Below are 24360 nucleotides of genomic sequence, written 5' to 3'. Positions count from 1 at the left end.
CAAAGAGTATTTTGTCAAACGTTATATTTTAATAACTTAGAAATGTACATGTCAATTTAACGCGAGTGGAAATAATAGTAGTAAAGTTACAAATCTTCGAGCGATATTTTTTCTCAAAATTTGGCAAGCACCCTACGCCTAAGCGGCACGCGATAGAAATGTTAATTGGGTAAATAGAAACGAGACTAAAAAGGTAAAAGTAGAAGGAAAAAGAAGGGGCTAGAGCGTACGAAACAAAGCCTTTCCCGAGGGAACACGTATTTCTCGTGACGCGATAGATCTAGATCGTACGTGAAAGTATACGAGATAGGAATGTTTCGTAACGTTTTCTTGTCTTGTCCCAGCGGTGAGATTCGGAATGATGATGCGAGAATAGAGGCAGTTTAACCGCACGACATCGAGAACGATGTGCATACATCCACGCATTGAGAAAAAGGAATGGAAGAAAAATACAGGTGTGTGAAGGAGGAAAGGGAGTATGAGGAAAAATGAATCGGGCCGGGACACGACGGGATAGGACAGAACGCGCGACGCTTAAGTACAAACGAGATTCGATTGAACTGAAACAGATCTCGGTACATATTATCGAAAACTAGGAATAAAAATGAAGAATTAAAAGCGCATACTGTGTAAAAATCGCGTTACAAATATATATCGTTGTATAACGAGAACCGATTCTCAAAGTATATACATGCATTCAGTATATACATGTGTACGCAAGAAATGCGATATGTCGTGCGCCATTGTGCGCGATACGTTTCTTTCGTGAGTTACATCAATTTCAACGATGAAAAAATAAACGCGTATTATTTTACCTCTATTTCTTAACTTATATCTGAATGATACGGTTTAGTTCGTTGATAGATGACGCAATTGTTCATTGACGCAAATCGGTAACTACATACATATGTACAAACGCGACGGTCGATATCGATAGAAATGCACAAGAATTACCTCTACGACCGTCGCGTAAAAATTTTATTGTCGCGGTGATACAGAAGGAAGAAACGTTTGTTTTTCCCTTTTCGACGTTGTTTATACGCATTTTCTTAAGTACAACATATCGGTGTACTCGAATCTATACACACGTGTACTAATTAAATAATTCATCCTTGTCGTTAACCTACTCGTATACCTTTAGTAAAAGTACTAATTTGAGGTAGACCCTGTAAAGTATTTGAAATAAGAAAAATAACGGTTACGTATGACGTCTAGTCGACGGATCGTTCTCTCAAGTTGAGCTTGCGTTCGCAATTATGTCGTTAAACTATCAGCCGGTCTTGCGTCAAGCAAGCGTTTTTCGTAAGTACATACAAACAACAAGCTGATCTACCGAAACTTCCGCTCTCTAAAACTTCCTTCGTCTTTTCTCTTCGTTTCTTTTTCTTTTTTCGCGCGTTTATCCTGTTGCTTTCTTCGGCTGCCATCTGCTCGCACCTTTCCAGGAAGCTAGACGCAATGGAAATAATTCTCCGACAACGAAGAGTATTTGGTGTTTGGTTCAAAAGGAAATAAAAAATTGGTGTCGTCGGAGCGAACGGTTTCACGTGTAGGGTCGTTTGGAAAGGGGCCGGAATAAAGAGACAATCGGAGAAACGAAAGTGAACGAAGCAGAGAGCAGCCGCGTACGAATCGAAAAAAGGTTGAAAAAGGAGAGAATCGATCCGGAAGACGGTCCTCTCTAGACACGTGCCCTTCGCTCGTTCTTATCGACAGAACGAAGGAACTATACTTATAGGATTCGTTCGTTTCATAACGAAGCGAAACACGCGCGAGTTAGTGTCGACGTCGCGACCATCGTCGCGTTAGTCGAAAAGATCGATTGGCTAATTATCGACGTTGAGAGCGAACGAGAGAGGAACAATTAACAGGCCATAGGCATAGGCTTCATGTTAGCGACCGCACTCATTCTTCTCACCGGTCCGGTGAATCTTTTCTCGATTTCCTCGAGAGATCTACCTCGCGTTTCTGGTACGCTGACGATTACGAAGACGAAACCAACTAGAACGATCGTACCGAACATCCAGAAAGTGCCGTACGGTCCAATCACCGAAACAATGTCTTCGTACGTCTTCGTGACGATGAACGTGCAACTCCAGTTGAAGGCCGTGGCTACGCTGGCTGCCGAGCCGCGTATCTTAACCGGTAAAATCTCGCCCATCATCAGCCATGGAATCGGGCCAAATCCCAGAGAGAAGCCGATTACGTAAACGATCAGACTCATTAACGGTATCCAACCGAATGCCGTCACATCCACTCCTGTCGCCTTCACGTAGAAGAACGTACCGAACGTGAATAGAGTTAGACACATCGATATAGCGCTTATGTACAGCAACATTTTTCTGCCTAGTCTGTCTATAACGGATGCCGCAACGAACGTTGAAATGAAGTTTACGATACCTACAACGATGGTAGAGATGTTCTCGTCGATGCTACTTCCAGCGTCCTGAAAAATACCATCGGAATAATCCGAAGGTTAATCTTCGTTTCTTTGTATATATATATACATATATATATATATGTACATTTTGTTCTGTTTCTTACTAATCTCTACGCGAATATGCAAAGAACGGGATAAAGAGCAAAAGAGCAGAAGCTTACCCTAAAAATTTGAACGGTATAAAATATAACAGCGTTGATTCCCGAAAATTGTTGGAAAAACATTAGGCCGAGCGAGATGAAAAGTGGCTTCAGATGATTTTTCTTGAACAGTTGCATGAATGCACCCTGCGAAACGTTACGTTCGCTATCGGTGTGTAACTTTTGAACGGAGGACAGTTCGTCGGTAATGTCGGTGCCTTTGCCTCGCAGCCATTGTAGCGATTTTCGCGCCCTTTTTGTCTTTCCCTTGGAGATATACCATCTAGGAGTCTCGGGAATCACGAACATCAGAATCATGAACGGTATCGGTAAAGCAGCGCCGAGTAACGCGAGGTTTCTCCAGTCTAGATACATGCCGGCTATGAAGCAGACTAAAATTCCTGAAGAAATCAAAAGGCAAACAAAGTTAGTTCGATTTCCATCGCAATATCGATACTTGGATATCTCGACAACTGGAATGGAGAAGCTGCTCACCTGTATTACCAAAAGCAGTTGGTAAGAGACCGAGGGTACCACGTACCTCGGCTTGTATCGTTTCACCAAGATACACCGGTAACGAAAGCGACGCGATGCCAACGCAGAACCCGCATAGAGCACGGCCGGCGAGCACCATGGCAACGTTCGCTGCCAGGGAGATTAGTAGCCAGGCTGAAACGATATCGATCGATTAGTCGAGCCGTTAGCGACTAAGGGGATCGTCGCGATCCGAACGATCGTCGAAACGTATTGTCCGTTGGAAAATTGGAACGGGAACGCTGCCGTACCTGCGATGAAGGGTAATGCGGTGGCCAGAATAGTGTTTCTTCTACCAAGGTATTCGATGCTTGGTCCGCCGATCATGCCTCCAAAAAGCGCGCTCAACGGCATGATCGATCCTATCCACATGCCCTGAAACAAAAACCTCTCGTAACGATCGTGTCCCGACCGGTCCTCGATCTTGTCGTAGGCGCGAGCGGTCTCGTTATCCTATTCAAAATCGCTCGTCGACCTTCGAATATAAACAAGTCCGGGGTGTAAAGGAAATACGGAAGGAAGGAAGGAAGAAACGAAGAAATTATTTAAGGAGCGTTATCGCGCCAGCGTAGACCTTGATTTGCGTACAGCGGCGATCGTTGAGAGACACGGGACATTGAGGAACCCGGAAGCATTTACATGGCGTTTATTCACGCGCGCGATTAAACCTCCAAGCGCATCATCGACCGATCGAAGGTTGTGGTAAATCACGGCAAAAGTCGCATGGCGTAACAACGTAACGACTACCGGGAGCGACGTAGCAACTGGCAACGTAGGCGACTTAGCGGCGTGCCGGCATCGATCAACAAAGAACCAATCGCGTGTCCCGCCAATCGAGGCTGGACAAGGCGCGTCGATGGTTGTCGAACGAACGAAACGCGACACGGGGTCGTATGGGAAACGCGTCGAATCGTTGATTCTACGTCGCATTGACGCACTCGATGGGTTAAACGCTCAATCATTTATTGACCCTTTCTCGATATCGATGCTGTATATATATATATACACACACACTTACATATATATATACATATATGTATATATGTGTGTATCTTTCCTCGCGTCGTTGTTATCCATTGTCGCTGTCTCTCAGGATCGTCGCCCTCTTTCAAACGACCGACGCGAAACGATCTTTCTCGCGTAACATAAGTTTGCCAAACGCGATCGTTTTACCTAGTTACGCGTCGATTGAAAAGAAATTCGCGATGGAACGGTAAATCACTGGTTCGCGTAATCGAGAACGACGGCGGAAGCATAATCGAAATACGTTCGAAAACAAACGTGCCTCGGTAACGATCGCTCGACCTTGGCTCGGTCTTCGGATAAGAGGAGAATTCGGATAACGTCTTGGTTACGTACGGTTTCTCGTTTCACCGAAACACTCGAGATTGCGCGATCTCCTCGCGAGGCACGTTTGTTTAAAAACAATGTTGTCCACGAGAGACGGTCGTCCCTTCGGTCCCTTCGTTCCTCGCTCGGTTCACCCTTCCGCAAGGTCGCTTTTACATCTCGGAACGTAACGGAAAGACTTTCGTGCTACTTACGGTTTCTTTCGTTACTTCGAACGTAGCCGTGGCGTTGTCCCGCATCGAAACCAAACCTGGGGAGGTATAGGAGCTCGAGTAACCTACCACCATGGAACACATGGACACCGACAAGGCAGCCAACACCTGAAAACGTTTGAATTAAAACATCGATTAATAAGGTGGATAAAAATTGTCGCAAGAGCGTGCCCCGTGTCGAAGTGACTCGTAGAATCACGTGGTAACAACTCGTGTTTAGTTTCATCAGCTACGAAATAAGCTACTGGTTGTAACAGCCCGATGTTTACGAGATAATATCGGTCGAGCCAGATCCGGTAAAATCTCGACCGATACTCGATACGAAAGGTCGAACGATGGTTACAGGCGTAGGAATAAACGACGAACGAACGAAACAACGGAAGACGAGGGACGCTCGCACGCGTAAGATCGTTAATAACATCGTTCAGAGATTTCTATATAAAGTACACAATGCCGTGTTATGTCGATACCTGAGTGAAGGTGCATTTAGCGACTGGCGCGTTGCCCGGTAATTCGATGTTCACATGGGTATCAGCTCGCATAAGAATCTTCATGATTGAGAACGATACGGAGGCAAGGTCGGACGAAAAATTTCGCGGAGATGTCCTGCCAAAGCGTCACGGTCCCTACGATCGTTCTCGCCTAGACGTTAACCGCTCGATTTTGCTTTCGAATCGTAGGATGCCGGACAAACTGTTCCAACACGCTCGCGATCCGCGCGTGCCGATCGACGTCGATTTAATTTTATTATTACACCGTATCGGATCGTGTCCTTTCGACCATTTAACTGTCGGCGCGTCGCGTTGGCGAGATTTCCTGTCACTATTGTTGTTCTCGTATGAAATATCGTCTCTGGTCCTGTTGTTGTTATCGTTCTTGCTATTCCTCCTTTACTCCTTCCTCTACTTTTTCTTCTTCTTCTCTTTCTACTTGTGCTTCTCTTCTTGCTGGCGCTGTCGCTGCCAATGTTGCTGTCGTTGGTGCAATTGATATTTTTTTTTTTGTCGTCAAGGTTGACGGTATCGGTAGCGTTGTCGTCGTCGTCGTCGTCGTCGTCAATACGATGCGGTCGGAGCTGTCGTTAACGTTGACGTTGTTCCCGTATATCAATTACACGCTATTGGTACTCGTGGACCGACGGGTGGTTCCCTGTTTATATAGGGAAACGATGCTGGGGGGCCGCGACTATCCCTTCCCTTGTCATTGCGAGGATCCATCCGTCCGCGAATCGGACGATTATACGTACCTACGGTCGTATGTGTGCGCGCCGCTTTCGCGTACGCGGGGTTCTATGCGTGAGCGTAACTCGTGCCATTCCTTCGTGCACGTTACTCGATCCCGACACGTGGGACTAATTTCGAGAGATCGTCGAACAGAGAAAGAAGAAAAGAAGAAGAAGAAGAAAAGAAAGAGAGGAAACGAAGATGTCGATCGCGACGAACGGCCGGTCGAGCTATCCCCCTTAGCCGCTGGCCGCTTCGTTTTCTTCGAATACGTTGGCCGCGATCGAACGAGCGCTTATTTAAAAAGAGAGCCTTGCCTCGGAATCTCGCGACGGAACCGCGTCGTTGTTGCGACCGGTCGATCTTGTTACTCGCGACCTTCTTTCGCGTTGCGTAATCTTCTTTGTCGGAGCACAACGCATTGCTCTTCTTTTTCTCTCCCGCGTGCAAGTACGAGCTACCGTGTTTCGTTCCACTTCGTTCCATTCCGTCCCCTTGGTCGTTGCATCGACGCGCGATCGGCGGCAGACGATCTCCGTAAACCGAGATATACTACGCCGTCGACTACGTCGATGGAAGATGGATGCAAAAGCATTTCTGCGATCGCGAGCGAGACAAAACGGTGCGATCGAACGCATCCGTAACGATGCTCGTGCGATCTCGACGGATCGTATCGAAAATTGATTTCGTTGCGATTTGACGTTCGTTCGATAACGTCTAAGATCGAACGGACCGATCTAAGAACGATCGAACGTGGAATTCGCGATAACTGTTGATCGGCTACACGCCTCGCATCTCTCTTGTCATTTTGCACTATTAATTGTTTAATATGATGCGCAAACGTCTCGAGAGTACGTCAGCGATGTACATACGTGGAAGGAAATTAAGTCGTTAGTTATTATCAGAAGCGTGCAAGGTCACCGTAGTTGGGTACAAACGTGCATGCACGCATGCGATGCATGCATTCGCCTTTTGTTTTCCGCAATTGCCTCTTTCGATAGAGAGATCACGAAACACGCGCGAGATCAATGCGCAATTCCTTCCCCTTTTCTCGTTATTACACCTGTCCCGTTTGCTTCTGCATCCTTTCCCACCCGTCTATACGTACACTCACATCTTCCCATCCATAGACGCGACCCGTGCCGCCTTTTTCTCTGTGTGTTCTTTCGGACCGATTTAGTTTGCTTTAGATTACTATGTACATAGTTTAATTCGAGCCGGACGCGTGCCACGAATAAAAAGAGCGTGGCGTGACGATGAGTAAAATATAATCTCGTTAGCGATGGTTTAATTGCGAGTTCCGCGCTCCACGTTCAACGCTCAACGTGTGCTGCGTACGAGGAACCGACAGCTTTTCGGATACCGGATGCCCATTTTTTTGAATCGAGCAGCATCGCGTTTGTTTGGCGTATTTTCGTAATATCGTGTTGTTCACGATATTTATCCCGTTTGCGCAACAACAAATATAATTCTGAATGTACATATATACACATACACACGTATATATATATATGCACACGCATACGTAATGTAGATGTCGTAAGCACGAAGATCACGATGCCCTCGAGTTTAGATCGAGTGACTGACAGGGCGGAGAAGGCACGCATGGCATTCGATTCGCGTGAGAAGGAAAAGCGTCGAGGGCGAGAAGCTTCGGGATCCTGCACCGCTATCGCGATGCCGCCTCGTGCAACGGTCGTGCAAGATTCTTTTGAAATCGCGAAACCTTCCACGATCGTAATATTCGTATATTCGCGCGTATTCGATCGTAAGACTCACGTGGCGGACGAGTCCGGATTCTAAGAGGCTCGAGGCGAGTCGCAAGGAAAATGGATCAAGGATGCTTCCTCGAGTTATCCTTGAAACTCGTACGCGAGTAGAAAAGAACGTGGCCTTTGTCGTTTTCTCGTCGTACGTAACTATCGTCTCGTCGAAACTCATACGACGGGAAAACGGATTTGCGAATGGTCCACGTGTTTCGTCAGTGTCAACTGTAAACGGTAACCGGTTTCTCGATAATCGTCTTCCCGCCCGACTCGAGAATTACGCGAACGCGATTTTGCCGTATATCGTTCGCGGTACTTGTTGCAACGCGTTCAAAGTCCTGACCACTGTGTACGACTTTGTGTGAAACAACGAAAAAATTAGGAAGACAAACGGTAAATTACCTGATTGGCATAACGCATGATGGATGGTTTCGGTTCCTTCTGGAACTGCATAACGGTGTCCGAGTCCTTGGTCGGTTTGACATTTTGAGAACTCATGCTTGGCTTGGTAAGCTCGATCCCCGCGTACGGGGGTTCACCGACCAACAACGGATCGAGTTGTTTGTAATCGTGATCGATACCCTTGTCGAGGGGATCGTACATATGAGACCCGCTCAGGGTCTTCTGATGATTGTTCCTCAAGTTCTGCGCATAGTAGTGGTTACTGGAGGCGGTGACACTGTTGCCGGAAAGAATCACCTTTTTCTCCGCGATCAAGGCTGTCTGGCTGTTGAACGGACTCGCATTCGTCGCAATCGTCGTGTTGGACGAACAATCTAGGTTGATACCCGAATCGTTCGTGACCGATCTCGTAACCGGAGGCACCCTCGTGTAATATTTTGGTAAAACGTTGTGTTCCTGTAAACAGATAAATTTGCCATTGTTAATTTTTCGTTTCTCTCGCTTTCGTGTTTCTTCTCTTCTCTTCTGTTTCTTTCCCTTCCGTTTTATTTCGTTCGATCTCGCGTTCGCGTATCATCGCGCCATACGAGATACGAGCTGTTTCGGTCGATAGTCCGAGGCAAAACGAAGCAAAGGCGAATCACCGATAAATAATAAAGGCGATTCGACTTTCGACGAAAAGCCGAATCAGCATTTATTCGACCGATCCGAACGAAAATCGAACTTACTTGCTTGGTCGATCGATCCTTCTTCTTTCTTCTTTTTCCTGGTAGGAGGGACGTGCACCGCTTTCCCGTACACGCTTTTCGTCGCAAATTCTCTTTTATTCGAACCGGTGTAACAGAATTTATCGGAGAGTATAAAGATATAAGAAAATACCGATCGAAGAAACCGATACGCGTTTAGTCAACGAACAGCAGAGAGCTACGCGAATCCAGTGTTCGCCGTGGAACGATCGACTGCGTACATCAAGGGGATGATGGAATTTTCAAGTTGGAGTATTTATACTAGTTTCGTTTATCGGCAGTCATATAGAGAGAAACGACATGGAACGAAAGGGAGAGTAGGATGCATGTAACGATTATCGTAACGAACCAATGACGAAAAACGACAAAGAGCGAGAAACAGCGTGATTCTTTCTGTACCATTAGATGACTTTTACTCCTGTTTATCGATGACCTATGTTTAACCCTATGTTCACGAACGAATCATGAGCTCTTTACTTTCGCGAAAGTTGTGTTCGTGACTGCGACGCATCTTCACACGTATGCCGATTCTATTTATCTCGAACAGTATTTCGATCGATTCACCGATTTCTCCGAATTTTCCAAATTCTCCGAAAATCGTATCTGACGACGGGCAACACGTATATCACAGACCCGCTACAATCTCACAATGACTGCTTATCGATATCCATACAAAATTGAAAACGTACGTACGTCGATTTCCCGGTTGATCTAGACTTGCAAATATATCGTTTTCGTATTCTATTCGAGTAATACCGATTGTTTTTATGCGAGTGTCATATAGCATTTTCCACGATCGATATTCCATATTTCCTATATAATTATAAAAGAAAATGTTTTCTGCTTCCAACGACTATCTATCCTCCTTTGGCCCTGGCCTTTATACCCGGCACATTTTTTTATCATTTCTCAACCCCTTTCGTCCCAACGCGTCCCATTCGTTTTCCTTCTTGTTCGTCTTTCGCGTCTCTATCGCCCAAAGACTACTACTTCTCTCGCTAATTTGATTTCCAATTGCCGGAAATCTATTTTTTCTCTAATTCCCTTATCAAATTGAACTCGTCGTGCTGGATCAGCTGGCCGATAGTCCATTATAGTCTCGTTGCTCGCATTTAAGAAACGATGATTTCATTGTTTGCATTCGTGCTATCGTTTCTCCTTTGGACTCAATAGCCGATCGTCCTCGATACGGATACGACATGTTCGCGACTTGTAGTAACTTGCCGCTTATTGTCCTTCGTAGTACTAAATAAATATAAAAAGAACAATGAACGCGCCTTCTTGCGGTGTAGTTCTCGCACGATGTACACTGTACAAATAATCTTCGACCTTTACGATCGTGACACAGCGGTTCGTGAACCGAAATCGCTCCAACTAAAAAAACGTTTAAAAAAACGCGGGCACGAGCGTGCGCCCGAGGTCGCCCACTGTGTACATATATAGGTTCAATATCGCCAGATTCTCGTGGCGCTATCTAACGTGAACGTTAAGCACCGTTAACCGACGGACGAGAAACGAATTGGAGTTGTGAAAATGGTGCGACGCGTACCCTGCGATCGCTGTATTCGCATCACGGACCATCGCCAGTTATTATCTTTCGAGTAACTCTCGTTTGCTCTTGACATTTTTCGTTCGGTGTTTCGCGAAATTTTTCAATCTTATTGCTACAAAATCGTGAAAAATTCATCGTATGTCAATCTTTTCGAAGGACGAACGATTTTCATAGGTACGTTATTTTCATCCGACTGCATTCATAGATCTTTAACTCTCCAACGTTGTCTCTCCTCCGTGTACATATGTACGTTAAAATATCGCAAATATTTATATTTCGGCCTCGTCGACGTTTTTGATACGTCAAAGTCGCGTGATAGAACGTATTGCGAAATAACGAGCGTAAATGCTAATGAAACGCAATAAATTCATCGATTCCGGTCGTGCTTTTGAAAAAAAAAAAAAGATAGAAAAAACATACGTTACATCGTCGACTTCAAACATACCGCTCGAACAGAATTACGTAAACTTGCATTAAGTACGTTCGATATGACATTTGTTATTCTGTTTTGCAAACACGCGTAGGCCCGTGCAACAAGCGCGTACTTTCATCGTTCCATTTGCGTAGTCTAAATCGTACGACGATACTATTTTCGTTTCTTCTGAACATTGCCGAAGTAAGACGTGGCTATCATTTCATAAAAAGAAAATGAAATTAACGCGACACGTGCTTGCATGGAACGGGAACGTAGAAAACGAGAGCAGCAAATGCAGTCGATAAAACAAGGGAAAAGAGTATACAGAGAAGAGAAGCAGATACTTTGCAACATCTTCGTACAAAGGCGCACTGATTTCAAATCCAAATGTAACATGCGTGGTCAATATGCATTCGAATCGAAATCGAATTTCTTAACTCGATGTTACGCCTCTGTGGTATTTACTATCGGTAAGAAAATATGAAATTCACGATAATCGTAACATCGTTGTGGTATTACATAGTTTAAGTTGTGTAAGTTGCTCATGAAAATCAATTTGTCACGTGTTTCGTTTACATATGAATGTTGTATATATATGCCAAAGACACAGGAAGGGATTTCATCGATATGCGGAATACGTGTGAATGCGCGCGCATCAGTCTAATCCCAGTGATCTTGGCCCGACCGTGAATTGACGTTGAATACTGGCGTTTGTGCGCACGTTTCAACGATACGTACAAATACCGTGTGAATCGGAATCTGCGTAGATGTACATTGTACATGCAGATCCCGATTCGCTTACGATACATTATATATAATGTTCGAGTTTGTTGATTCGGCTATATGCCACCGAAAATGAAGCTCGTACGTTTATGGCGGAATGTGTTTCTAGAAGCAAATTGATATTTCTATCGATAATATGTACTTCGCCTTAGTTTAGCTTGACAAGGATAAGATGCATGTGTAGTTAGAATCGTTGCAAAAATTTTTTTACACGAGGTTCGCTTCGGCGACATTTTAAGGAAAACTGTAAGGACCGTTCGAATCTCTCTCGTATCGTAACTATGACTCGACGAAGGGCATAGAACGCAAACACATCGTATACATTTTTCGCAACAAACAGAAAAGTAGAATGCGAAAGGATGGAAAAGAAAGAAACAAAAAGTGGCGACGTTCAAGGATATCGAATATCAAGGGTTACTTTTGCGTTTATGTATGCGAGCGTGTAAACGAGCAGAAGCAAAAAAAGAAAGAGAGATTGTCGGACCATGCATCTACGACATGGCATACTCTGCGCTTTCACTCAGCGATTCCGCGCTCTATGACTCGATCGTGTTCTATCCGTACATCGCTCGATCGACTGGATCCTCTCGACACGACGAATCTTGCATGATGTTTCGAATGAATCTCCATGTGGAGGAGATCGACGGGAGAAGCTACGCACATGTTCTCTATATGCAGATTTCGAAATGAAGGTGCGGTTGACTTAGAGCAATACATAGTGTGACGTACCAGCGGCGTAGACACTCGTGGCTGACGAAGCATTTTAGCGCTGCGTCCGTGACAATTAACGTAGAGATAAGTCGACTGCAATATCCACATCTTGCTGGCCGAAATATATTATGCTACGGAAAGCGGTATAGCGGGGAGCATTAGATAATAGTTGGTAATCTTTGATATCTAGCCTGTCAGTGTCTACGATATACGACTCTTTTGATGTTGCTACGTACCTATGTATCTAAGCCGTATGGCGTCTTACCTACTTCCCCTCATTTCTTCCCCGTTTCTCGGCGGTTCGCGGCAGTACAACATCGTCGTCGAACGCGACTCGATACAATGTATAATAAACACGAATTATGCTATTTCATTTTCGAAGCGTAGTAGCTTTTTTTTACGATAAACACCGACGTATGTGATCGCGCGTTGCTATGAGTCTCGTTTCGTAAAATCTCGCGGACTTTCGACAGCGAACACGCTTCCAATCGAATTCTGACTCTCCTTCTGCATTATCTTTTCGTTGCGTTTTATTCTTCGTTACAATCGTATTGCGTCGAGTGTCGATATTCGTGGTATCGAAGAATGAAAGAGCGATGAACCCCCGTTGCACCAACAACCAATATTGATTTTGACAATTAGCATGAGAATAGAAAGAAATGCTTTGAGTAAAGACGCGTGGTTACAAACGTGGTTACATGTATCGAACGGTGCCCTTAATGGAGACACAGTGACGAGGAGCTTACGATGGTGAGAAGATTCATCTTTCGAACTATGAATGCGCATCGTTTACTCTATCTATAATACATACGATCGGTAAAGGAATAAGATCCATACGGTTTGACAGCGTGCGCGTGCGTATTTGTACAGGGTGTAAAAAAAGTAAGTGTAAAAACCGCTATAGCGTAATTCTACACCTTCGGGTCGTTGGAGATTCGTAAAAAAAGAAGTCCGCGTAAAATTGACCTTGATCTTGGAATTCTAGGTTAAGTCTTTCTTATTGCATCGTATTCTGTTCATCAATAAGGAACTATGGGTCGCAACTCAACCGTTCTCTCGAAAAAAATTGTTAAAGCTTCGGTAATTCTTGAAGTGTCTTCGGCTCTGGTATTTTATTCGGATTGGAAAATATTTGACTAGAATGACACTTTTTAGGGGACTTTGAGGTTGCCGAGGCCGATAACGAGGCTCGTTTTTCATGGAAATAAGGCTTCAAAAATTTAGGTCAACCTGTCGATGTGTATCTCGCTCATGGATTGTGATCGTACCTTCTTTAAATTTTGGTGCTCTTAACCTACTGTATGGCTTACTCTGTATACATCGGAGTCACAAGTATTGCATTAGGTTCGGGTCGATCGTTTATTTTTCGGCCGCCTCACGACGACCGGTTAAGCGGTGATCATACAGAAAGCGGTAAGCGGTAAGTGGTAAAATAGGCATTTGGAGCATTGGCATTGGTTGTTCCGTCGCTTATTGCGCCGCTTACCGCTAACCGCTCTGTACAATCACGATCTTGAGCGGATTTAAGACCTTCGTAGCCCGAATGTTCGTAAGACCGAATTTTCAAAACCCTTTCTCGTTTCCGTGAAAAATGAATCTCATTTTCGGCTTTAACGGCCCAACCAATACCATCGAGGAGGCACGTTGAGATCAAAAATTTTCCTGTCCGAATATTATATTTGATCCCAGATTTGACCTTATTCGCGATGTCTTTACATTTACAATGAGAAAGTAATTAGCGCGCGATCGACAAAGTAACTGGAAACTATAGACTAACTCGCAGAATGTTATTTTTCGAAAAATCAGCGAGAAATAACGGAGATGTTTACGCGTGGATGAGGTTCGAAGGCAACGTGATTTTCAGCGGCTACAATTAACAATTTGATAATCAAGAATACCGCAGCGTCTTAACCTTCCGGCTACGGCGTAGAATTTCGCTTTTTTATCCTAACGGCAGGCTGCGTCTCTTGCAGGCGTGAAACTCGATATTTCAATTTCGTGTGCTATAGTTGAAAAACTCGAAACTCGCGATTTCAAATTCTCTCGCGGTAATACTTTTACTTGTCGTAGCCATTGTTACAAGCGATGGGGCAGAACTACGTTTTGACAGAGCGTTTCGAATGACATTCACTACGTGTAATCTGAACTCGTCCAAGAAGTGGATCCATAATATCAGCCACGCTTATTGGCTCCGAAATTGCAACGCGAACCACGCTTCTCTGGAACGTGCGTTGTTCACAGACGAGTGTAGTTGTTCGAGTAGTAACGTGTTCAATTAGCAAAGTGTGAGGAGTTGGGCTCGTAGAAATCCCCATGCAATGGTTGAAAGATGTAATCAAGGACGTTCCACGATCGACTTATGGGCAGGAATTTTTGGCAACCGCGTTATTGGCCTCGTTTATTTACCTACACCGATAAAATGTGCAACATATTCGCAATTATGACACATTGTGAATTCAGTAAGTTTAATCTTTTCCAGCGCTACGCAATCGCTGGTGTTCGCGGCCGTCAAGCGACTACGTGCCGGACAAACGCCGTTGCACCGAAGAGGTTGAGAATTATTGAAACTTCTACAATTTCTTTCCGAGAGGACAGTTAAGTCGCGATCGATAGTTTCTTTGAGGCTTTCGATTCTGACGATGAAGAGGAAAATATGCTGTGCTAAAAAAAGAATTTAACCTTGGCTTTTAAGGTCAAGGTCAAATTGCTTTTTTTTTTTACAAATCTCCGACACAAGCATTTTCTTTTTACAAATCTCCATTGACCCGAAGGCGTACGATTACGCTACCAATTACGCTGGTTTTGACACTTACTTCTTTTTTTTGTACACCCTGTACGTAAGTACGTGTACGCATTTCATTTCCAAAACAATTGGTCTCTTTTACGTGCGATATTTATCGCGGATACGTGGTTCGGCGTTCTGAAACTTTTTAAATGGAATCTTCAATAAAACATTTCGAAATAAAATTATACGACGAAAAGAGAAAATAAGGCGGCGGTACATACAAAGTAGAACTAATTTCGATTTAACAAAAACAATGAATGTAGTATGTATTCGATGATTAAACGTTCGAGTGTGAATGGTATGGAAGAAGCGGGTCCGAAAACACTTAGAAACTATTGTTAACGATTAAAAAATGCCATTTATTGAAAAATATGTTTCTTGTATTACAAAATTTGTCATCTTTTGATCGGCACACGCCGATCGACGATTCTGGTGGACGACATGTCCTAAAATTCAAACTTCGATATTATATATATATTTCGCGTTTCAATAATTACGAATTACGAATATCAATACGAACGCAAATGGTTATAGGCGGTAAACGATGACTAACAGCAACAGCGTTTAAAGGTGCTCTTATTGTCGCGACGACGCAATCTCGTTTATTCAATGAAACAGGCGCGAACACCATTTAACCGATAATGATGCAGAGGCGTAGTGGTTCGTCAGTGACCGAAATTAGCTACCTCGTTGATTAACGCACGAAACGTTACAATTGTCGCTTGCGTTTACCAAAATCAAATGCTTCTATGCGATACGTATTTAACTGAATCGTAATAATACAGACGCGCGGTTTTAACTCGACGATCGATATTTTTGGACGGTGACGGTCACGTACCAAGCGCTGCCGAAATTCGAAAACTCAAAAAAATACCAACGACAAGTATCAAAAATACATATAACATAAACGCGCGCGAACACATGAACGTTACCGCGATGAACAACACCGAACGTCACAGTCGGTATGTACCACGAATGTTCAAGTATCGTTCGCTTTGCGTGTAGCTTTCGACATACGATACACCCGGCAAACTCCGCCGACATCGATGCATGCGATCGTCCTTTTTAAATATAGAACGAAGAAATTTCAGTACGAACGAAAGGGATGCATACTGGCTGAATAGAAAAGCAACGAAACAGACTACCGGTGATGCACAGTAAAATTCCAACATTTTCCATAGGAGAGGGGATAGCCAAGAAAGGTAAAACAGAGAGACAGAAAAGTGAGAGGGTGAAGGTAGCAAGTAAGAGAGGAGCAAAATGGAAACCCAAAGATTCGAGTGCGTTTGCAGTCCTGGTTAAAAGGATCGTAGAATTTCACGTGCGTTCGAATAGAACGTATGTATACTGGAGGTATCGATCAGCGTGCGAGAAGTACAAGGGCATGAGAGAACGGTAACTGAAACGATTGAAAGTGAAAGAGGAAGCGGAAGAGGAAGAGGAAGAGAAAGGTGGCTAAGGCTAAGGGGATAATTTAAAGTAAGATTAAGATGATATAAGCAGTGAATGGGAAGGAAGATATATGATGAAAAATTGCGAAGAGTGACGATAGGTGGTGACGTGATGTGACGGCAGAGGCGCCGGCCACAGAGTATACCGGGCGACCGGGCCTAGCGACGTCGGCGACGGCGGTGGCGGTGGCACGTACAGTGGAACTTTCCAGAAGCTCGGGAGGGGAAGAAAGAGCAAAGCGGTGAGAGTGCGAAATTGTGGAAACAGACGCGGGAGGAAGAGAGAAAGAAGGCACCGAAAATGAACGAGGGAACACGAATTGGTGACATGGTTAGGCGAAAACGAGCCGGCGGAGAACGAACGGAATATACGTCGATTGCGATCGGCCGAATTCGCGTTACGTGAGAGATAACGTACGTACATATCTTACCTTCGTTTTTGAAAAAGACACAAGGCACAGAGGCCATGGCTGCATCATCTGTCTCCTCTGGGAATTGGACATTTTGTCGGCAGGCCTCAAAATACTCCCGTGTTAGTGCTGCGTCGCTAGTCGGACTGGTTCGCGTCACCTGAATCCCCGTGTTCTACCCACGACCAGATTCTCGAAACTCCCTATCGACTTTCTTCTCTCTCTGTCCTTTGCTATCTTTCTCTCGCGACTTGATACGAGACTCGCTTTGTCGCGAAAACGGTGTTTCCTTGTTTCACGCGTTTTCACGCGATTGCTTGGAATCGCGTTTACAGTGCGTCGTTGACACTGTCACGAGATGCGTGAAATCGTGCGCGATATACAAACAGAATATATATATCACGCTTGCTTCGATACTTCCTTAATGCAAGTATAGATTCGAATAATGATCGGTGCGAGTCACGCGGTCTTTATTTTTCAAATAAATGTTCTTCTTCCTCTTGTATCTCTTCTCTCAACGTGTGTACACAACCACCCTTACGAGACTGCGCGGCAAATGACTAAAGTCTAAATGATGCCGCGTGGACGATTCAACGTATTTCTTAGCTAGCTCGAGCTTCGAGTTCGAGCCCGAACCCACCACCACCACTGCTAAGCGGTACCAGCGACACCACAGCTACCCTCCTCTCTGATGTGCTGTTGCTCCTGTTCGTGCTATGCTGTTCCGTGCCGTCTCGTGTCGTCCACCGTTTATCCGTCTATATGCTTCCTACGTTCCCGGCTTGCGCTATTCCTGCTACATCTGCCGCATCTGCAGCACACACGTTTATCTGTCCCTGTGTCAATGATCGCGGGATCTATTAAACAGTCGATCACGACAAATTTTTTCAATCGTTTCTGTTTCTCTTTCTTTACCGGTAATTACCGACTCCAACGTCGATTTCCGTTTACCGATACGCTCGTTTCTCGTCTGAGTCACTCGAGATTAAGAGCGTGGTTTACGCAGTTCTAACCGTTTTTCAAATTATTATCGTATGTTTGTTCGTTCTGTTGACCGTAAATTTGGATGTTACAAAATATGAGTGAAATGCACTTTTACGTGTGTTGGAACTTTGCTAATCAGATCGGGGGGTTTGTCTCTTTTATATAGAAGCCGGTGTGGTCGTAAGCACCGCCTCCTCCATTGGGGCGCGCGCCGCTGGTGGGGGATATGCGCGCTGACCTGGCACTTCCTCTCACCCTTCTTGTCCATCGGTCGGCTACGTTTCGCCTCGTCTCTGGCCTCTCTCCACCCCGTACCGTACTTCGTCTCGTCGCACTTTATCGTGTCTCGCTTCACCTCGCTTCATCGTACCTCGCTGGGCATAGCTCTGCCCTACCTCACCTCGCCTCACCGTGAATCGCATCGCCTCGTCCAGCCGCGTCAGCTTGCTGTAGTCACGATGCCACGCGTTATCCTGCGATTTCTCATATGAATTCGATGCTGACTGTAAACGTAACATAGACTCCCTTGTAGTTTATACGCAGTGCCATGTTATACCATTAGATCTAGTATATCACACCATTTAATCTCGTTTATTTTTCGGAAGTCAGTCGAACTTGGATTCGCTTTCCGTTTGGTTCCTTCCGTATCTTTCTCCACCGTAGATTCCGATTCCGGCAATTGTTTTACTCTCGACTAAGTATGATTACGATTCAGGGACATTTCGCAAACATGCACATGTATACATGTGTATAGTTGGTTTCTTACAGTAGGAACAAAGAATACACGAATAGTGAGAAATGAAATCGGAACGTCGGGTTTCTCCAGTGATCAAACTACGACGCCAATATCCTCCGGACTTTTCACGGAAGGTTCCAGTCGTTCGACCTCGTTCGGTCGCGACCGTATACAGTCGCCCTCGATCCTGTCCATGCGTATACGCGTATAAAATCTCATCTCCTACTGCATTCTCTTTTATATTCTTGAAAATAAATTATAATTGAGATCGTACACTTTGATTCCACTCAATTCGCAAGTACTGGCAATGTTTTAATGTTTCACACGCTCGATCGTATATAAATTACGATAACACAGTAAATAGTCTATCGGATAACCGGTTTTGTTTGCGTCACTAATGTTTTATTTTTGCCCAAGAAAATTTTTCCCTTTTTTTTTTTGTGCTTTTACTATCGTAAATTACTTTGATAAATTTTAATACAGCGGTCGAATACTGCCTGCATGTACTGCAATTTACGTCCATTTAAACGAAAGCAAAGGACGCCAAAAAGGCAAAAAGGCGCTAGAGGTCTTACAACGTTCTGCCTTTACACTTGAGTTTTGTCTTTATTTAAATTCACGAAGCAACCTTATCTTCGTTCAGAGCGATAGATGTAAAAATCGTTAAATATTCTCCTAATGAAATCGAAGTCGTTGCGATCAAAGCCGTATTTGTTGAACTTGAACTTTACATCGGTATGCAAAACGCTATTTACAATGACATCCAATTAAACATAAATTTTTCTACGCATTATCAAAACGTAATATGCGATTAACAGTCGGGCATCATCGCATCTTTAACCGTGAGTTGTTTGCTAGCAACGCACATACATATGCATAAGGCAATAAAGCACGTGTAACACAGCAGAATGTATTAATATACGCGTATGTACATATATATGTGTATTAGTGGATATACAAATGAGCAGCGTAACGTGTAACGATTGATCGCAATTAGCATCGTCTCGGGACAAAAAAGTTACCAAATGACAAAAATCGGTATTAAATTGAGGAAAATTTCGATGCGATTTGCAAGAGAGGGGAGGGCGCGAGAGATGATAGGAAGTTAGGAGCCAATGAGGAAAGAGCATTGTTTTTTCGTCTTATTAGTGTTATTCTTATTAGAGTGTCATCTGATAGTCGTCTTTGGTCATCTTATTAGAGCGCCTGAAGCGTGGCATCGAATTCAGATTTCGATATTGAATTCTAGAGGAGAACGACGACTACGTTGCAAATATCATTTCAGCCGAAGATCAATTTGTTGTCTTCTCTCCGTTTCTCCGATGATCAGAGTTCTTCGACAATTGTCGCATATCGTTACATCACGGAACACGGTCAACTCATTGATCGATAGGGGTTAATCGATGAAGCAAATTGTTAGTATCAAAGGAAAAATACCTGGTAGTTTCAATGATTGATAAAAATTTACGAATGCGACACTCTGACGCAAGAAAACAAATCAAAGCCAAGTTGGTTCGTTCGTAACGTAACGTGACAATGTTTAACGTCGTTTCGGATATTCGCTTTATTTGTATGTGCAAAGAAAGAAAAGGCGAGTCGGAAGTAAAAGAAATCGTTCGTCAAAACGTGTTCACGTTTGATAAAGCGAAAGGTATTTCGTATTAAACGGTGTGTTCCTTTCGCGTATATATAGAAGGAAAATGTGAATGGGCGCGGCAATAAAAAACGAGTAAGTATTGATACGTTTACATGCAATATGCATTGATCTATATTGCGAACTTTGATTCGATACAGATGTTTTCAAAGTGTTTTCGAATATAGAAGTAGTAGCAAGGTAAGCTAGAATTAATAGCGTGCAATTTTAATAGCGCAACGCGAACATCGGGAAGGAACATTCGCACGCGCGCGCCATTCAATAGTTCTCGTTGCAATATCATGCAGTCCCGTCGTCATCTGCCGTCTGCCAGGCCAGGCCTTCTAACGACCGAAGTTCCTCGATCCTACGTTCCTCTCCGTTTAAATCCAAACGTATGATGTAAGTACATATGTACATTGCTCGATCGTCAATCCTCCGCATGACTGACTCGAACATTTCGATACACCTAATTAATGTTAATTTCACGTTTGTTTTGACGGTCCGGACGACGTTTATCAACCGAATGAATTAATTAAACGATCGGCGTACGCAATATCGATCGATCTTTATTGGCTGTCGGATCTCACGAGAAGATATCATCGATAGGGCGCGTTCTTCGAACGTTCGAGAAACTCGTTAGAGAATCGAAGTGATGGATGCAGTCAGATTAGAGGCATAGCTCGTTGACTATCAGCAATATCATCGGCGTTAATATCCGCCGATCCTTACCTTTCCGAGTCTAAAAACGGAGTACGATGAATTATTCTCTCCTGTTACCAACCGAATACGATTACTCGTTGGTCGAAGTTTGGATCTAATCTTAATTCCGTTGCATCGATAAATTACGCTTTGAGGAAAGTTACCGTTGTTTATCAATAATTGCCGACGATCTGGGTTAACCGAAGAGCAGACGAGTAAAGTTAGTTGGATTGTTGTCCCGAAACGGGTCAATTCCCGGCAACTGTATAAAAAGATACGTTTGGTTAGGTCGCGTGTTGATTGACGTGGTTGGTGACAATAAGAAAGTAGATGGAAAATAAGAGGGAAGGAAAGAACGATCCAGAAGAAGCCTCTAAGCACGGTGGCTGATGCACGAACGCCTGTCGTTGTCCCGTTCGTCAGAGTTAATTGGCCCGATACCCTGCTCGCCTAAGACCCGGGGGCACGACTGATACGTTTGTCAGGATCCCCCGGTGTGGGTCAACGAGAAGTAGTTCTTGAGAATCATTGTCGAAGATTAATCGACCAACTATCGTTTCTTCAGAACCGTCGTGTCGTGTAACTCCCATCGTAAATGTTTCAACATTCGTCATATATCGCCGATCGTCGACTCGGCTTACTTTGACTTTTTCCAGCTAAAAATATTATACCTGTAAATGATACGCGTAAGTTTATTTCTAATTCTTTGAAAGATTGATTTCCCAGTATGTAATTACTCTCAACACACACACACACACACACACACATCGTATACACGTTCATCAGATAAGGCGATGGAATTTTACAAGCATGCACATACACTTGTACATACTCTGGTACTTCGTATACCCGAGACAACAGAGGCCAACCGAGACGATATCGATGATACTTGTCGATCGTCGGCTGGTTGGCGAATAAACTTCTCTTACACGAAGAGTATATTTTAGGTTTTTACAAACGATTCATCGCTAAAAACTTCCTAAAAGTTATATTCTCGTTATTCAACAGATTCTACAACTTTACTGTTACAGTGTCGCGTTGCTTTATATGTTATCCAATTAAATACTTACTTACGTTGTTTACGTCTGCATTATCTACAATTTTCCATTAAATTTTATCAATGTCATAAAGGTATAATACACACGTGATTAATAAAAAAAAAAAAAATTATAGATACCGCTTAATCACCCTTCTTTCCTTTTTTCTCATTTTCAGATGCGTGTCTCCGGTGTCAAGCGGAAAGCAAAAAGGACGATAGCCGACAAGATTGCGTCGTAGTTTGGGGAGAATGCAATCATTCGTTTCACTACTGTTGCATGTCTCTTTGGGTGCAACAAAACAATCGTTGTCCATTATGCCAACAAGAGTGGTCCATTCAACGAATGGGAAAATAACCAAACCAAACGAACGAGACATTAACCACAGCCTCTTTATTTCCTTTATCCATTGTTTGTTCTCATTCTCTATTCCTCCTTCTCATACACTACATTTTCTACGTTTTTTCCATTCTTCTTCTTCTTCTTCAAGTACTTCCTTTTTTCCCCCTACCGTTCTTCAAGATATGCGCCTTAAAACTTGAATTACATAACTACAAAATCATTCTACTTGATCAAAGGTGGAAGCTGCTTGAACTTAGGATCGTATTATAGTCAGGTTCAAATTCGATCAAAATGCGAAAATATGTGCTTAATACGTAGGAAGAAAATCTTTTTTGATCGCCTCTAGTTGAATGGTATCAAATTATCGAATTTAACCTGTCACTAGATAAGTTTAGAAGGTGGAACTTTTAAAATTAGACCATCGCTAATTGCATCGATCAATCACAAACAGCGATAGAAAATTCCAAAGTGCGAAGTGCATTTTGTGCTCGTGTATCCTTATCTATTATAAGATAATGTGATTACTTTATTTTCAATATCTATCGATATCTTATTTAGTTTCAATTCTGTTACATCATAAATAATGCTAAAAATTATCGGTAGATATCGAAAATAAAGGAGAGAGTTCAATGTCCATGCTTCGAGTTACGCAAATATTCTTGACTAAAATAGTGTTCTGCCATGCGGGCTAACGATTCTCATAGCTCATTCGTTTGAATTATTTTTAAATAGTTATCTCACCTCTATAGAACCCTTGCGAAAAATCGATTCGATTATATCTCGAGTGTTCTATATTGTTTGTAATAAAAAAAGGAGATAGACTAATTCGCTAGTATTACGTTTTATTGACGATTAGACAGAATTCTGATGAATTCGGAAAATTTCGCGACATAATACAAAACGGGGTGTACTACGATGTGGTACGACTCGACTAGCACGTAATCACCACAATCCGACGCTCGAAGGTCGCTCCTTTCTTCTCTTCTTCGTTCGTAACCTGTTCGTTTCTACTATCCCCGTCTGGTTCGTCTTGGATCTTTCTTTTTTGTTCCCCTTCCTCCTTGTCAGGGCACTCGCCACCGTGTCGATTGTCCATTCTATCGTTGCCTGGCGTTACGTGTCGTCACGACCACGGAGGCTCGTCTGGAGGCTCGACCAATCGGATGGTAGAAGGGTATAACAGCGCTTATATTTATGACCTCGCAGTTGCCGTCACCTCTCGTGTTCCTTTTTTCTTCCTCTTCTACACCCTGCGCTCTCTGCTCCCTGCTATCCTCTATCCCTTCTTGATTCTCCTGCCTCTGGCGAGTCTTTCTTTCTTCCTCTACCATCATTGTGAACCTACATATACTATACGTAACATACGCACACATGTACGCCTAATCTCTCCTACTCTTTTATGCCACCATTTTTTTCTCCTTCCTCCAACTATTCCAACTTGCGGTTATTTCTTGTATGGAATTTACGCGATTTTTGAGAATTTAGACGACACGATAATATAATATTTCAATTTTAATTTTTCATTAGAATTCTTAATCGATCGGTAATATCAAATGTATCTGCAATTTTATATAGAATCTCACCATGTACTGCTACCGTTATTATGGTAGGCAATAATAGTTTTACAATTTTTACGTAACGACTACTAATAATATTCTCTATTTTCGTCCAATTTTTTTCATATTATATTTATGTGGGAATTAGCATCGTCGGCGTTTATCGTTAAAATTATCTCACTTGTTATTTAAGGACGTCTACATATATTATTGATAAAAATAAAGTTTCGTTATTACAATAATGTTTAGCACGAAGTGATATGATGCGTTAAGTCGTGCTAAGCTATGAAAGATACGTGATTTAACAAAGAATAAAGTGAAATAGAATTATTTGAGAAGTAATTAATTATTTTATCAACATTTTATATAAGCACACAATCTGACGTATACCATACCAAAATTGCGTGACTATACACACGTGCACGTTTGTGGAGAGAAAAAGAGAAGAAA

At 43.3% G+C, this 24360-nt stretch overlaps 2 protein-coding genes across 4 annotated transcripts in view; one reads left to right on the top strand and one right to left on the bottom strand.

Annotated features, from left to right (window-relative positions):
* LOC117158087 (Regulator of cullins 2) overlaps positions 1 to 24240 on the top strand; it is a 24997-nt gene extending 757 nt beyond the window's left edge. Inside the window, exon 2 of the mRNA XM_033336674.2 lies at positions 22191 to 24240. Within this exon, the coding sequence (XP_033192565.1) occupies positions 22191 to 22369 (179 nt within the window). The 3' untranslated portion in view covers positions 22370 to 24240. The remainder of the gene's footprint in view (positions 1 to 22190) is intronic.
* Tret1 (trehalose transporter 1) lies at positions 8 to 18381 on the bottom strand. 3 transcript variants are annotated; one of them, XM_033333893.2, is made up of 7 exons: positions 16942 to 18381; positions 8068 to 8523; positions 4659 to 4784; positions 3366 to 3489; positions 3076 to 3249; positions 2602 to 2981; positions 8 to 2446 (listed from the first exon to the last, which is right to left on the bottom strand). In XM_033333893.2, the coding sequence occupies exons 1-7, from the start codon at positions 17011 to 17013 to the stop codon at positions 1865 to 1867; spliced, it is 1914 nt and encodes a 637-aa protein (XP_033189784.1). In that variant the 5' UTR covers positions 17014 to 18381; the 3' UTR covers positions 8 to 1864. The 3 variants fall into 3 exon arrangements, with proteins under 3 accessions (XP_033189784.1, XP_033189704.1, XP_033190020.1); XM_033333813.2 differs by lacking the exon at positions 16942 to 18381 and adding an exon at positions 12293 to 12417; XM_033334129.2 differs by lacking the exons at positions 8068 to 8523; positions 16942 to 18381 and adding an exon at positions 5147 to 6145.
* Positions 24241 to 24360: the final 120 nt, after the last annotated feature.

Source organism: Bombus vancouverensis, chromosome 7, assembly GCF_051014615.1.
Source record: "Bombus vancouverensis nearcticus chromosome 7, iyBomVanc1_principal, whole genome shotgun sequence".
NCBI lineage: Eukaryota > Metazoa > Arthropoda > Insecta > Hymenoptera > Apidae > Bombus > Bombus vancouverensis.
Note: the sequence above shows the minus strand (reverse complement) of the source record. Positions and strands in the feature narration are given on the sequence as shown.

Bases quoted from the DNA above. Each gene is read 5' to 3' on its own strand.
- Tret1 (XM_033333813.2), bottom strand. From the start codon at position 12,382: ATGTGGATATTGCAGTCGACTTATCTCTACGTTAATTGTCACGGACGC. The intron at 3,250-3,365 runs GTACGGCAGCGT...ATATCGTTTCAG, and splicing joins CGCATTACCCTTCATCGCAG to CCTGGCTACTAATCTCCCTG. The intron at 2,447-2,601 runs GTAAGCTTCTGC...GGTATTTTTCAG, and splicing joins ATACCGTTCAAATTTTTAGG to GACGCTGGAAGTAGCATCGA.